Source organism: Cetorhinus maximus, chromosome 18, assembly GCF_964194155.1.
Source record: "Cetorhinus maximus chromosome 18, sCetMax3.hap1.1, whole genome shotgun sequence".
Taxonomy (NCBI): Eukaryota; Metazoa; Chordata; class Chondrichthyes; order Lamniformes; family Cetorhinidae; genus Cetorhinus; species Cetorhinus maximus.
The window spans coordinates 983,650-1,000,623 of record NC_135896.1 but is presented as its reverse complement, the minus strand read 5'-3'; the positions used below and the strand labels follow the sequence as shown (position 1 = coordinate 1,000,623).

Sequence of the window (16,974 nt, the reverse complement as noted above, 5' to 3'; positions counted from 1 at the left end):
CTCCAGTATCATTCTGGTGAATGTGCACTTTAGCTCCTCCAAGGCTAATATATTCTTCCTGAAGTGTGGATCCCAGAACTGAAAGCAGTTACTCCAGATAGTGTTCAAACGCAATTCTATACAACTGCAATATAAGTTCCATCCTTTTGTATTCCAATCTTCTTGAAATAAGGACCAATATTTTACTAACCTTAATTATTTTTGTACCAGTCCACTAGCTTTTAGTGATTTCTGTATTTGGACTCCTAAATCTCTCTGCTCATCCACAGTTCCTAATTTCTCACCATTTAGAAAGTGATCATTTATTTTTCCTGGGTCTAGAGTGGATGACTTTACACTTTCTAATATTGAACTCCAACTGCATATTTTGCCCACTCAGTCATTTTGGTCCTTCCTGCTCCAATCTCCCTTATTTACTGTACCACTTGATTACTATTACCAGCAAAGTTGGATAACTGCTCTTCTATTCCTTTATCCAATTCATTGATAACATTAAGTCCAGACTTTGGGCAAAGAGTGAGATCTTCAAGTAAAAACTTTAATAAAGATATTAAAAGACACAAAATGCAATGGATACATTTAATCAGGTTGTGAAATATGTAATATTTAACTTTTTTTAATTCATTAAAACTTTGCTTTGGACTTTCAAAACAGAACAAATGGCAACAGCATTCAAAAACATTTTGAGTGACTCAATTGGTTTGCCAACAGTACAGCAAAATGTTCATGTGTGGGTTTCCATTAGAAGTTTTTACTAAAGTGTATGTGTATGGATTTCCATTAAATTGTTACATGGATTTTGAATGTTTAAAAGCCGACTCAAAATCGTAACACAGGAATTAAGATTTTTAGACAGCAAGTGAATACATGTGTATATGTAATGTATATATTTGGGTATGGACCCTCCAAATTGGTTAAGAGATTTCTTTTAAGATTGCTCAATTTAAGCATTGCAAGAGCATTTTACATTATTAATAGATAGCTAATTGAATGCTGCTTTTATTACTTGAAAATGATGTTGAATCAAATTTGCCATAATCAGATTATGAAACCCATGTATTAAAAGGGCAGTGTTAGTGTGGATATAAAATTGGCTAAGCGACAGACAGCAGAGAGCAGTGTTGAACAATTGTTTTTCAGACTGGAAGTATATAGTGGTGTCCCCCAGAGGTTGTCATTATGATTACCGCTCCTTCTGCTATATATTAATAACCTGTGTGATAAAAATAAGAAAAAAACAACTTACCTTAAGTTTAAGTTGGAGTTCAGGAACTCCAGTTCCCAGTGGGCCTTGGGACTTCTGGACATGTGCCGGCCGGGAAATGGCCACACATGCGCAGTTCGTCCGTTTTTATGTTCTTCAGCCGGGGACCAGCTCTGCGTACACACGCAGAAAAGAAAAGTAAAACAGTGCAAAATTGACCTGAAGAGGAGTGCCATTCAAGAGGTGTCCCAGGAGCAGAACACAGGAAGGGGGACAGGGAGATGGTCCAAACAAAGATGATCCCAAACCAGGGAGTGGGGTAGAAAAATGTCCCAGAAGGTGGTCTCAGGTAAGGGACAAAGGACAGAGATCAGAAACGGATCCTGGTAAACAAAGTTGAGAAAAAGGAACAGAGCAATTGGCTCCGTATTACAGAGAGAGCGAGAGCTGCAGGGAGCTGACTCGAAGCAGAGTGAGCTTGAGAGAAGCCTGAAGATAGGAGGGCAGTTGAAGGTTGGTGACTACATGCTGCGGGCCATAAAGACATAGGTACCCTTTTGGAGCAGTGGTGTTCAGCTTAACACGACTGAATACCTGAAAGTGTACTTGGAAGTTGGAGTGTACGCAGAGATCCCGAGGAAAGGAATCTCAGAAAGCAAAATTCAAACCTTGGGGATGAATCCTGGTTGAAGCTGTCCAAGTGAGAGCAACGGGTGGGAGAGAATTCCCAGGTGAGTTTCAAACGTGAAGATTGAAACCCTCATGAAAAATACCGAGTTTCAGTGAGACTGGTTGGTTCACAGTGCGACAAGCTTCTGGATGGGTTGTTGAAAAATCCATGGAATCTGCTTGGGTCGCATCTATCATTTACTTTGGAGTGCGGCGTGTCTGTGCACAGTTTGCTAGTTGGTTCACACGTACCGCATACTTGCCCTGAACATTAGAGTATAAGATACATATGGTAAATTGTTTTATCTTTCTGAATTTGTATGTATCTGTAAAGTAGAGCTGGGGTGAAGGAAGTGAATATTTGAATCATTTTCTTGTGTTTGAATTGAGATCTTCCCAACCTTTTTGTCTGGTGTAATATAGTTCCTTTTTCTTGTTTAATAAAAGTTTATTCTTTATGTTAAAAGTTCATCAGACTCCTGTGAATTTGTTCAGTAAGTTTCCTTCACAGTTTCAAAAAAAAGTTGGGATCTATCAAGCCAGGTTTCATTCTGGTATCTGATTTGTCCAGTAGTAACATCCGCTGGGATTGTAACACCTGGACTTGGGTATATAGGGCAAAATTGCAATGCAGATGGCACAAAACTTAGAAATAAAATAAACAGTGAGAAAAATAGTATCAGACTTCAAAAGGAGATAGACTGATGAAATGGACAGACACATGGCAGATAAAATTTAAATGCACAGTAGTGGTAAGTGATGCATTATGGAAGGAAAAACGAGGAGAGGCAATGCAAATGAAATGATACAATTTTAAAAGGGATGCAGGAGTAGAGACTGGGGTATACACAAATCATTGGAAGTGACAACAATTTGCATTTATATTTAATGTAGTAAAACAACCCAAGATGCTTCACAAGAGCATTAACAAAGAAAATTTGACATTGGGCAATATAAGATATTGGAACTGTGGTTAAAAGCTTGACCAAAGGTTTTAAGGATCATCTTAAAGGGGGAAAGAGAAGTAGCTAGGCAGAGACATTTAGGGAGGGAATTCCAAAGCTTAGGGCCTAAGCAGCTGAAGGCACGGCTGTACGTGGAGAAGTGATTAAAATTAGAGGTATGTAGGTGGCCACAACTGGAGGAGTACAGAGATCTCAAAGGGTTGTAAGGAATGGAGGGGATTAGAGCTAGGGTAGATTGATGCAATGGAGGGATTTTAAAACAAGGATGAGAATTTTAAAATCAAGGAATTGGTGGATCCGGTGCCAATATAGGTCAGCTAGCGCAGGGGTGATAGGTGGCCAGGACTAGGTGAGTTAGGATATGGGCAGCTGAATTTTAGATGACCTAAAGTTTATGTAAGTGGGCAAGGATTGCATTAGAACAGTCAATACGCAGGACAAATTTTGAGAAGCCTGTTAAAAAATCATACACAATCCTTTGTTTTATTAATAGAGAATAGAGCACAAAAGCAAAGTAGTTATTCTATACCTTTATAAATTACTGGCTAAATCCCAGCTGGAGTATTGTGCCCAATTCTGTGCTTTAAGATGGATGCCAAAACCTTGGAATGGGTGCAGAAGAAATTTACTAGAACTGTAAGAGGTATGAGGAACTCCATTCATGAGGAGAGACTGGAGAAGCTGGGGTTGATCTCCTTAGAGCAGGGAAGGTTAAAGAGGAGATTTAATAGAGGTGTTCAAAATCATAGAGGTTTTGATAGTGTAAATAAGGAGACACTCTTTCCAGTGGCAGGGGGATTAATAATTAGAGCACTCAGATTAAAGCTAATTGTCAGAAGAACTGGGAGTGGGCGTTGGGTGGGAGAGGGGGGTGGGGAGTGAGGAAAGAGCAGGGAATAAGGCAAACTGTATAGCTCATCAAATGCTGGCACAGGCACGGTGGATCAAATGAGCCTCCTGTGCTGATGTGATTGAACTTGTGTCCTAAATACCAAATACTCTGGAAATAACAGCAAGGAGATAGTTGAACATCAATAGCGTAATTTTGGCTGATATTTATGATGGAACTCTTGCAATATAACATCAGTTAAATTTTAAAAATAATACTGATTTTCAGGTTAGAAAATTCCTTCATGTACAGATTGAATGAGTAATTTCTGGTAACTTTGGTCAGCCAGAGATATAAATTTATGGCTAACAATATAAAGTAAATTCTCACCTTGGCCAGTCACAGAAGTTACATCCCTCAATTTCACTAATCAAAAATCAGATTTAAAAGTGAATATTGCTGAATGCAAGATGAGGGCTGGAATCTCAAACTTCAGCCAGAACTGATATAAAAACGGCTAATGGTTCTAAATAAATTACTTTGACTTCATAGATAAAATAATTTCTTTTTGAAAAGGCCCAACATTATACGGAGGGAAATACTGGCAAAAGCTTATTATGGAGCCTTATCCTCAAGCAAATATCTGTTGATGTCACAATGCTGCAAACAGTAGGCCTCCATACCAATACCTTCAAAATAATCAAGCAACTTCTGCTGGAGTCTGTCAGGAAGTAAAATATCAGTGTGAATACTGATATCATTACAGCTAATAGAACAAGGGAATGAGTTGTCTTCTCCAGCATCACTGGTGAAATGATTATAACTCAGTGCACAAAATGAACTCAAGGTGCCTGGCTATGTTGGAGGGGGACCCTGATATCTCAGTGTCAGGTAGAAAGAGCGTGCAAAGTTGTTGACCACGCTGCAGCTGTCCTGTTCCTCAATCAGTGGCAGGAGAAAGGCGAGGAGCAGTAAAAGGAGCAGGAGTAGCTGGAGAGGGAGCGCTGCACAACAGGCACGGGACAAATAGTGGCAGATCTTTCCTGAAGTCTTCTGGAAAACAAAGCAGAAAATGAAACTGATGAAAAGGCACAGTATTAGATTTCAGAGTTAATGTCAAACACAGAAACACTGCAATATATCATAACCAATATTTTAACCTTCAAAAATGTAATATTTCATAAAACATTAAAGAAATTACTTTTCCAACTAAAATGTGGAAAACATTGAACAGTCATTTAAATAACTTTCCCTGCTGACTTTAGTTACCATTAAATGACATTATCTGGTCATTTATTTGATTACTATTTATGGGAGCTTGCTGTGCACAAATTAGCTGCCACATTTTCCACATCACGACAATGACTGTAACACAAGTGCTTTGGAACGTCCTGAAGTTGTTAAAGACACTGTATAAATAAAGTCTTTCTTCAACAGTCCAGCACACCTATGACAACAAAATTGCAAAATCACCATTCCTCAAATTCACTGCCGCAATGTTAAGATCATCTTCTGATAACAAGTATATTGATGGTTCAATGCTGTTCAAATGGGAGAAGATAAGTGATAGAAAAGGAAATTCATCTTTGTGTGATGAGAGGAGTTACGTGAAGAGAAGGATTTTAAAAAATTTAGAAAAATTAATCAGGAAGATGGAGGATGACACTTTCAAACACATTAAAATCCTCATATTTCAAATGGAAATGGAATCTGGGTAAGGGCATTCTGAGAGTTTAGTTCCAATACTCGGTGCACAGGAAAACAGGAATATACTGGCTGATGAGTTGGCAATTAAAGGACATTGATTTAATCTCAGTATAGAATCTTTGGAATTCTCTACCCCAGAGGGCTGTGGAAGCTCAGTCACTGAATATGTTTAAAAAGACTGACAGATAGTGTGGGGAAAAGGCACTGAAGTGGATGATCAGTCATGATCATATCGAATGGTGGAGCAGGCTGAATGGCCTACTCCTGTTCCTATAGAATCCTTACAGGACAGAAGGAGACCATTCAGTCCATTAAGCCCATGCTGGCTCTCTGTTGAGCAATCCAATCAGTCCCATTCTCCTGCAAGCTTATTTCTTTCAAGTGCCCTTCCAATTTCCTTTTGTACTCATTGAATGTTTCTGCTTCCACCAGCCCTGTAAGCAGCAAGTTCCAGGTCATTACCCCTCCACAGCATTAAAAAAATTCATGTCCTCCCCATCTCTACCGCCCAAAGCTTAGTTCGTGTACTGTCACTTAAGGTGGACAAAGAAAAGCTATTCCTATTACCTAAATCTGTCATAATCTTGTACACCTCAATTAAATGTCTCCTCAAACTACTTTGCTTCAAGGAGAACAACCCCAGCATCTCCAACCTAACCTTGTAATTAGAATCCCCCATCCCTGGAACCATTCTGGTAAATCTCCTCCGCACCCTCTCAAAGATCCTCACATCCTTCCTAAAGTGTGGTGACTAGAACTGGACGCGATATTCTAGTTGTGGCCTAACCAGAGCTTTATACAAGTTCAGCATAACATCCCTGTTTTTGTACTTAATACCTCTACTTATGAAGTCCAAGATCTCATATGCTTTGCTAACTACTCCCTCAAAATGTCTTGCCACCTTTAAAGATTTACGTACATGAACTCCCAGGTCCCTCTGTCCTTGGACATTCTATAGAAATATGACATGAAGTATATTTTCAAAAGAATGAACAAGGTTAGATCCATCACTGCCTAATAATGCAATAACATGTTGTTAACCTCAATGCTATCTCCAATAGCATTCATCACTGTGTCCAACACTCCAATAAACCGCTCACTACCACCTTCTCAAGGCAATTAAGAATGTGCAGCAAATGCTGGTCTTGACAATGATACGGCCCAGTAACGAATAAAAACCCACAATATTTGAACATCTTGGCACCTCCCATATCTGTGCCCAGTCCCTGCAATTAGAGGTTTGAATCCCTCCAATCATGTTTCTGCCCTGTCATGTAAACAGCCATTAACTGAAACAGCCATAACCAAAGAGAGATGGGACTGATTGGATTGCTCTACAGAGAACCGGCATAGTCTCAATGGGGGAGAATGGTTTCCTTCTGTGCCGTAATGACTCTATAACCAAAATATGATTGTCTGTGTCCTGGTGCACATTCCCCCTTCATCCTTCTTGATCTGTTTCAAATATGGTCACTCACATTGACATCGCGTCTTCTACCTGTTAAAGTTCAGCTGGACGAAACCTCTGCTGCCTACATCAACCTGGCATAAAGTCCCATTAACCCATTGCTGCTGTTCTCTGACAAAATGCTACACTGTTGGATGAATGAATGAAATGTTAAACCAATATCCATCTGCTCATTCAGGTAGATGCAAAATATCTTTCTTTCTTTCTGTCTTAATATAATTTTCTATGTTAAATGCACCATATCAACATAAATTTTTGATTTTGTTGGTGCTGTATCTAATCACCCAAAAATATCCATCACCATCTCTAGTCACCTATTGGAGGATTATCTTGCCAATCTTCCTCCTGTCCAACTCACCCCTCCCTCTGTTGACGCCATGGACTCTGCCAGCAGATCAGCTCTCACTGGCCCGCAATTCGTCTCCCTCTAGAATGTCCGATTACTTGTGAAGAAGGTTCTTGTCATCCATGAACTTGTCAATTACTGCATCAACATTATGGCCTTAACGGAAACCAGGGGTGATGCCACCTTGCCATCTAATGAAGCCTCCCCACCTGGCCATATATTCCATGCCTTGTCCTTCCACAATATTTGATGGTGGTGGAGCTCTCATCACCAAATCACACCTTGGCCTGGCCTCCTACTCCTCTGGTGCTTTCTCCTCGTTTCAACATCTCAACTTGTTCCACTCCTCTTATTTCTCTGTCATTGGCAGGAAAAACTTGCTGAACAATGGGCTATCTTCAAAGAGGAGATGGTTTGGGCACAGTCACGGTATGTTCCCTCAAAAGGGAAGGGTAGAGCAAAAAAATCCAGAGCTCCTGGATGACAAAGGAGATAGAAATTAAGTTAAAGAAGAGAAAGTGTGCTTATGACATGTGTCGGGTAGCAAATACAATTGAGAACCAAGCTGAGTACAGAAGGTTCAGAAGGGATGTGAAAAAGCAAATACAGGAAGCAAAGAGGGATTATGAAAAAAGACTGGCAGCTAACATAAAAGGAAATCTCAAAGTATTCTATAAGCACATCAATAGTAAAAAGGTGTTAAAAGGAGGAGTAGGACCAAATAGGGACCAAAAAGGGGATTTACACAGAGGCAAGAGACATGGCTGAGGTGTTAAATGAATACTTTGCATCTGTCTTTACCTACGAGGCAGATGTGGCCCAGGCCATGGTGACAGAGGAGGAAACTCAGTCATTAGAAGGGCTTAAAATTGTTAAGGAGGAGGTATTGGATAAGCTGTCGGTACTTAAATAAGGCACCAGGACCGGAAGAGATGCATCCAAGAATATTGAAGGAAGTGAGAATGGAAATTGCAGATGCACTGGCAATAATCTTTCAATGTTCCCTGTATTCAGAGGAGGTGCCGGAGGACTTGAGAATTACAAACATTATGCTGTCATGAAGCTATTAATGAATACAATATTATTGAAAAACATTTTTCTTTTAAAATAGAGGTTTAGTCTGTGGATGCGTCTTAATTGGATTAAAGCCAGCTAGTCTGAGTGCTTTGATATGTAATAGTTTTGATATGTAAGAAAGATACGCGCATTTGCATTTTTTGAATAGAGCATTCAAGAAGTGGAGTGAAAAATAATACCTATCTAGCAGATATCAAGCCATATGTTTATATTACTAATAAAATTGGTACTATGAAAGGGGTTTTATTGCTAGAGAGGTTTAGTTCAGAGGTTGTTGATACAATGAGTATTAACATTTAATCAGCAGTGGTAGGTATAACTTCAGCAGTTTTCGGGTGTGCAGAGCAGAGGCAATGTGAGATCAAAAGGCAGCTGTAAGCCTCCACAGGAACCAAAGTGAAAAGAACCTTATTTTGAATTTTTAAGGTGAAAATGCTTTGCCTGGTGTCTGGTTAAGTCTATGGATTGCTGTTGCCTTAATAGAGATTAGTTTGGGAATTTGTTAAAAGTTATGATAGTAATAATTTGTAGCCATGTGTATATATATTTTAAGCTGTGTAAATTAATAAAATGTTTCATTGAGTTTAATGTAAAACCTCGAGAATTGGAGGTCTGATTCCTGAATTTAGAATCGCATCTCAAACATAACGCTTAAATTTAGGTTATGACAGTTGTTTAGAGTTTCCCTCTGGGATTTTTAAATAACTCAGCTGTACCAACTGCATTGGTCACAACAACGTCCTTGTTCAAGAAAGGTTGTAAAGATCTGCCCTGCAATTACAGACCAGTCAGTTTAACTTCGGTGGAGGGGAAACTTCTAGAAACAATTGTTCAGGGTAGAATTAATAGTCACATGAAAAAATGTGGATTGATTCGGAGGAGTCAGCATGGATTTATTAAAGGAAAATCGTGTCTAACTAACTTGTAGTTTTTTGAAGAGGTAACAGAGATGGTTGATGATGTGGTGTATATGAACTTCAAAAAGGCATTCGATACAGTGTCACACAACTTGTGAGGAAAGTTATAGGTCATGGAATAAAAGGGGCAGTAGCAACGTGGATACAAAATTGGCTGAGGGACAGGAAAGAGAGAGTGATGGTTAACAGGTATTTTTCGAGCCGGGAGAAGATTTGTAGTGGAGTTCCCCAAGGGTCAGTATTGGGACCCTTGCTCTTCCCGATATATAAAAATCACCTAGATGTGCAAGGAACAATTTAAAAGTTTGCGGATGACACAAAACTTGGGAGAATTGTAAACTGTGAGGGGGACAGTGTAGGACTTCAAAAGAGCATTGACACATTGGTGAAGTGGGCAGAAAGGTGGCAGATGAAGTTCAAGACGGAGAAGTGTGAGGTGATACATTTTGGTACAAAGAACATGGACAGTATAAAATAAAGGATACTATTCTAAAGGGTGTGCAGGAGCAGCGAGACCTGGGTGTATACGTACATAAGTCATTAAAGGAGGCAGGACAGGTAAAAGCTGTTTCTAAAGCATACAGTATTCTCGGCTTCATTAATAGGGGCATAGAGTACAAGAGCAGGGAGGTTATGATGAACTTGTATAAGACACTGGTTAGGCCTCAGCTGGAGTACTGTGTATAGTTCTGGGTGCTACACTATAGGAAGGGTGTGAATGCATTGGAGAGAGTGCAGAAGAGGTTTACGAGAATGGTTCCAGGGATGAGACACTTCAGGTATGAGGAAAGACTGGAGAAGTTGGGATTGTTTTCCGTAGTGAGGAGAAGGCTGAGAGGAGGCGTGATAGAAGTTTTCAAAATCACGAGGAGTCTAGACAGAGTAGATAGGGAGAAACTGTTCTAGCTCGTAAATGGATTGAGAACCAGAGGGCACAGTTTTGAAGTGTTTTGCAAAAGAAGCAAATGCAAGGTGAGAAAAAACTTTTTCACACAGCAAGTAGTTAGGGTTTGGAATGCACTGCCTGGAAGTGTGGTGGAGGCAGGTTCAATTGAGGCATTCGAGGGGGCATTATTTCTATTTAGATAATTATCCAATGTGCAGGGTTACGGAAAAAAGGCAGGAGATTGGCACTAAGTTAAAATGCTCAGAGAGATGGTGCAGACACAATGGGCCAAATGGCCTCCTTCTACACCGTAAGAATTCTGTGATTCTGTCAAAATCATGGTTCTCTACTGCTCTAAGTACGATAAAAAATTTCTCAGATTTTTCACTGCTTTCCTCCCTCAGCCTCTGCAATGAATGACTGCTCGTCCTTGGTGATTTCAACCTATATCTCAACTCATTATGTTTTCTTTCCTAATAAAAGCAAAATACTGCAGATGCTGGAAATCTGAACTAAAAACAGAAAATGCTGGAAAAACTCAGCAGGTCAGGCAGCACCATTGGAGAGAGAAACAGAGTTAATGTTTCAAGTCCATATGGTTCTTCTTCAGAGCTCAGAAGAGTTATCATACGGACTTGAAACGTTAACTCTGTTTCTCTCTCCACAGATGCTGCCAGACCCGCTGAGTTTTTCCAGCATTTTCTGTTTTTATTTGTTTTCTTTCCTCTTAGTTCACTGCCCTCTTATCCTTCCTAAATCTCTCTCTTCATGTAAACTCCCATCCACACTCACAACCACCCCCATGGCCTTGCCATCTCATTTGGTCTTGGTAGTCACGCTGTATCAATTACAGATAAGGTCATCTCTGGTCACTTCCTTGTATCACTCACTCACATCCCCCTTCCATCCCCAATCCTACCACCATTTGTATCCATCCCTGGGAAAAAACTATCCCTCAATTAACTTACAAATGCACTTTCAAACTCCCAACAGTCTAGTCTTTAGTCATCTGTTTGCACATTTCTGCAGCTAATGATTTAATCAAACACACCCTTGTCTTTACTGTTGATGTGCTAATCCCCAATAAAGATCATTATTCTCTCTCACACTGGCAGTTTCCCTCTGGTACAGCCCTCACGTCCACTCCCTTAAGCCCACGGGGCACAGATGTGAAAAGATATGGCAGAAAATCGAACATCACATCATAATTAAGAACCTAAGAACAAAAAAAAATAGGAAGCAGCCACTATTTGACATTGCTCCGCTTATCAATTACACGATTGACCTGATTATGGGGGTCAGCTCCACTTTCCCAGCTGTTCCCCATAACCCTTCATGCCCTTGTTGCTCCACATTCAAACTCAGCCTGGAGGTGTCAGCTGTGGCTCAGTTCATAGCACCCTCGCCTTTGAATCAGAGGGTTGTGGATTCATGTCCCACTCCCGGAAACCAAGAACTGTGATTGTACTCAAAAGAGTTGCAATCTGTGACTGTTGATAACTCGAAAGAGTTTCAAACTCAGCCTTGAATATATTCAATGACCCAGCATCCACTGCTCTCTGTGGAAGAGAATTCAAAAGACTAACAACCTTCTGAAAGAAGAAATTCCTCTTCATTTCTGTCTTAAATAGGAGACCCCTTATTTTGAAACTGTGCTCCTGGTTCCAGGTTCTCCCACAAGGGGAAACATTCTCTCAGCATCTACCCTATCAAGCCTCCTCAGGATCTTATAACATCACTTCTCATTCTTTTGAACTTCACCGAGTATATGCCGAACCTGCTCAACGTTTCCTTATAAGACAACTCCTTCATCCCAAGAATCAACCTAGCTAACCATCTCTGAGCTGCCTCCAATGCAAGTATAATCCTCCTTAAATAAGTAGACTAAAGCTGTATGCAGCACACCAAATGTAGTCTTACCAATGCCTTGTACAGTTGTAGCGAGTGTTCTTTACTTTTATATTCCATTCCCCTTGCAATAAAGGCCAACTTTCAATTTGTTTTCTTAATTACTTGGGCACTAACATTTGGTGATGAATGAATGAGGATACCCAGATCCTTCTGTGTCACAGCATTCTGCAGTTTCTCCCCATGGATAAGAAATTGGCTGAGTGACAGGAAACAGAGAGTAGTGATAAATGGGTGTTTTTCAGATTGGAGGAAAGTCTGTAGTGGAGTTCCCCAAGGGTCAGTGTTGGGCCCTTGCTCTTCCTGATATATATTAATGACCTAGTCTGCGGTGTACAGGGCATGATTTCAAAATTTGCAGATGATACGAAGATTGAAAACGTTGTTAACTATGATGAGGATAGTCTTGAGCTTCAAAAGGACATACACATGTTGGTGGATTGGGCAGAAAAGGGCAGGAAGAATATGGAGAGACAGTATAAAGTAAAGGGAGGAACTCTAAAGGAGGTGCAGGAATACAGGGACCTCACCATGTATGTACAAAAGTCATTGAAATTGGCAGGGCATGTTGAGAGAGCAGTTAATAAAACATATAGTATCTTAGGTTTTATTAATAGGGGCATTGAGTACAAAAGTAAGGAGGTCGCATTGAACTTGTATAAGACACCAGTTAGGCCTCATCTGGAGTGCTGCGTCCAGTTCTGGGCACCATACTTGAAGATGGATGTGAAGGCATTGGAGAGAGTACAGAGGTGATTCACAAGAATGATTCCAGAGATAAAGAACTGTAGCTATAGGACAGACTGGAGAGGTTGGGACTATTCTCCTTGGAGAAAAGAAGGCTGAGAGGAGACTTGATAGAGGTATTTGAGATCCTGAGGGATATGGACAGGGTAAATAGTGAGAAACTGTTCCCACTCAAGAGAGCATCAAGAACTAGAGGGCACAGATTCAAAATAATTGGCAAAATGAATAAATTTGATGTGAGGAAAATTTTTTTCACCCAGAGGGCGGTTGGGGTCTGGAACGAACTTCCTGAAAGGGCGGTGGAGGCTGATTCGAACAGGGTATTCAAAAGGGAATTGAATTGCCATCTGAAAAGAATGTGCAGGGTTATGGGGATAAGGCAGGGGGCTGGGACTAGGTAGAACGCTCTTTCAGAGAGCCAGTGCAGACTCAATAGGCCGAATGGCCTCCTTCTCCACTGTAAAGATTCTATGATTTTGTGATAAATACTGTGGCTACAAGAGGTCAGAAGTTGGGGATTTTGCAGCAAGTAACTCACCATCCGACTTCCTAAAGCCTGTGCACCATCTACAAGGCACAAGTCAGTGGGTGTAATGGAATACTCTTCACTTGCCTGGATGAATGCAGCTCATTCTCCTTTAGCATCACCTTTTTCTTAGTCCTACTTATGTTATTGGTACCCACGTGGACCACGACAACTGGATCCTTCCCCTCCCATTCCGAGTTCCTCTCCAGCCCTGAGATGTCATCCTTAACCCTGGCACCAGGCAGGCAACACAGCCTTTCGGACTCCCGTTCTCAGTTGCAGAGAGCGGTATCTATTCCCCTACACTGTACCCGACTACTACTTCTTTCCTTTTAACTCCCCGAACCTAAATGGTGCCCTGCACTACAGCTGTGGTTAGTTTGCTCATCACCCCTGCAATTCCTGCTTTTGTCTGCAGAGGCTGTAAGTACCTCCCACCTGTCGGTTAAGTGCAAGGGCTGAGTTCCTTCATTGCTACCTTCTAGATCCCCATACCTGCCTCACTGGTAGTCACACCCTCCCATCCCTGGCCATGGACCAAATCTGAAGTATCTAAGAGGTGTGAATGCCTCCTGGAACAAAGTGTCCAGATAACTTTCTCTCTCTGATGCATTACAGTGTCTGAAGCTTGGGCTTCAGCTCATTAACACTAAACCAAAGTTCCTCGATTGCAGATATTTACTGCAGATGTGGTTGTTGTGGATCACAATGGTGTCTTGGAACATAAGAAACAGGAGCAGGTGCAGACCACACTGCCCATCGAGCCTGCTCTGCATTCAATATGATCATGACTAATCTTGGGCTTCAACTCCATTTTCACACCCGTTCCCCATATCCCTTGATTCCCTGAGAGACCATAAATCTGTCTGTCTGTTAAATGTATTCAACGATGCAGCATCCATAACCCTCTGGGGTAGAGAAGTCCAAAGATTCGCGATCTTTGAGTGAAGTAATTTCTCTTCATCACAGCCCTAAATGATTGGCCCCTTATCCTGAGACTGTGCCCCCGTGTTTTAGATTCACCGACCAGTGGAAACAATCTCTCAGTATCTACCCTATCAAACTCCTTCAGAATCTTGGAGGTTTCAATGAGATCACCTCTCATTCTTCTAAATTCCAGAGAATTATAGACCCAATTTACTCAGCTTCTCATCACAGAACAACCCCCTCAAACCAGGTACCAATTTAGTGAACCTGTGCTGTGCCACCACCAATGTAAGTATGTCCTTTCTTAAATGTGAAGACCAAAACTGCACCAAGTGTTCCCAGGTGTGGTTTCACCAAAGCCCTGTACAACTGTAGCAAGGCTTAATTTTTCTTGTTCTCCAATCCCCTTGCAATTCCAATCCCCTTGCAATAAAGGCCAACATACAATTTGCCTTCCTAATTGTTTGCTATACCTGCATGCTAACTTTCTGCGTTCCTTGTATGAACACACCCAAGTCTCTTTGAACATCAACACTTACAAATTTCACACCTTTTAAAAATTATTCTGCTTTTTTATTCCTACGACCAAAGTGAATAACTTCATACTTCCCTACATTATAATGTCATCTTGTTGCCCACACACAAAGCCTGTCTATATCTCTTTGCAGCCTCTGTGTCCTTCCCAAAGCTTACCTTTCCCACCTAGCTTGGTATCAGCAAACTTAGATACATTAGTCTCTGTCTCTTCATCTAAGTCATTGATATGGATTGTAAATAGCTGAGGCCCCAACACTGACCCTTGTGACACTCCACTATTCACTGCCTGCCAACTTGAAAAAGCCCCGTTTATGTCCATTCTCCATTTTCTATCTGTTAACCAATCCCCTAACCATGCTAATATATTACCCCTAACTCCATGAATCCTTATGCTACCTATTAACCTTTTGTGTGGCACCTCATCAAATACATTTTGAAAATCCAGGTATACTACATCTACTGGTTCCCCTCTATCTACTCTGCTAGTTACATCCTCAAAAAACTCTAATAAATTTGTTAAACAGCATTTCCCTTTAGTAAAACCAGGTTGGCTTGTTTTAATCGTACTATGCTTTTCTAAGCGCAATGTTAAAACATCCTTAATAACATATTCCAGTATTTTCCCAACAACTGATATTAAGCTAACTGGCCTCTAGTTCCCTATTTTCTCTCTCCCTCCTTTCTTGAAAAGCGTTGTAACATTTGCCAACTTCCAATCTAGTGGGATCATTCCCAAATGTAAGGAATTTTGGAAAACAGCTAGCACATACACTATCTCGACACCAACTCTTTTAGAACCCTAGAGTGTAGGCCATCAGGTCCTGGGGATTTGTTGGATTTTAGTCCCTTAAGTTTCTCCAATGCTTTATCTCTTTTATAAATTTCCCTAATTTCCTCATTCTTTTAAGACGCTAGGTCATTGTCTATTTCTGGTCTGTAATTTGTGTATCCTACTGTGAAGACAGACACAAAATATTTGTTCAATGCCTGCGCCATTTCCTCATTCCCCATGATAATTTCTCCTGTGTCTGCATCTAAGAGACCAATGTTTACAAACGCACGAACGTATGAATTAGGAGGAGTTGGTCCTTCAAGCCCGCTCCGCCATTCAATAAGATCATGGCTGATCTGATTCTAACCTCAGCTCCATATTTCCCCCAACCCCCGATAGCCTTTCATCTCCTTGCTTATCACGAATCTATCTACCTCTGCCTTGAAAAACTTCATAGATTCCCCCACAAGAGGAAACATTCTCTCTACATCCACCCTGTCAAGGCCCCTCACAATATTAAAGGTTTCAATCAGGTTGCCTCTTACTCTTGTAAACTCCAGTGGATACAAGTTTAGCCTGTCAAACATCCATCATCACATAAGGATCTGGGGATCTGGTCCAGAGTGCAGAAGGATGACGCTTCAGTGGCACAACAGATGACATCAGCTTAAATGAACTTGCAGGACATGATTGCTGGCAGGTCATTTGGAAATATGTTGAACAAGATTGGAGCTAGCATTGAGTCCTGTGGTAGTCCATTGGCCTGCCTGTCTTCAGCATGCATTTCTTTTGTCTAAAATGGACTCTAAATCATTTGCTGTGAAGGAGTATTTCAACAGCTGTCCCGATCCATGTTGGAAGCATTATGGACAGCTTTAGGAGCAGACCCATGTGCCACACTGTATCATAGGCAGATGTGATGTCCAGAAGCCCTATGGCCTGTCTTCAGGTTCTTTTGGAAGCCATTTTCAATGTGGTGAGTGCCAGAACTTGATCACATGTGCTGCGTCCCTTACAAAACCAGCTTGGTCAGCATTAAGGATGGTCTCTACTTCCGGAGATATGCATTGCAAGATAAGACGCTCAAAGATCTTAAAGCACAAAGAAAGTAATGAAACTGGTCGATAGTTGGCTACCAATGTGAGATCTTTTCCAGGTTTTGGAATGGCAGTGATTTTTCCCATATGCCACACTTTCAGGAGTGAGTTTGAGCTGATGATTCTTCAGTAGAACTGAGTCAGCCAGGCAGTAGCACCAAGATGTTTCAGGAATTCTGGTGAGATGTTGTCATATCCTGCTGCTTTGCCACATTTCAGGCCCCTTAATGCTTTGTCCAGTTCTGTGATCTTGAGGGGATCAGGGCTGCCATGCTCTGCATGTTGCTGGCATTTTTTCAGTTTGTTATAGGTGATGTTTTTTATTTCCTTTTCCAATGGTGTCCTTGTTACATGGAGCAGATGACTGGCAACTTGCTTCGGGGTGACTGATG

At 41.0% G+C, this 16,974-nt stretch overlaps 1 protein-coding gene across 7 annotated transcripts in view; it reads right to left on the bottom strand.

The window, feature by feature from the left end:
• Positions 1 to 517: 517 nt before the first annotated feature.
• syne3 (spectrin repeat containing, nuclear envelope family member 3) overlaps positions 518 to 16,974 on the bottom strand; it is a 99,778-nt gene continuing 83,321 nt past the window's right edge. For 5 of the 7 annotated variants that reach the window (XM_078561930.1, XM_078561933.1, XM_078561936.1 and 2 more), the window contains one exon: positions 518 to 4,720. In XM_078561930.1, coding sequence (XP_078418056.1) covers positions 4,523 to 4,720 — 198 coding nt within the window. In that variant the 3' untranslated portion in view covers positions 518 to 4,522. The remainder of the gene's footprint in view (positions 4,721 to 16,974) is intronic. The other 2 variants (XM_078561932.1, XM_078561934.1) reach the window with 1 other exon arrangement.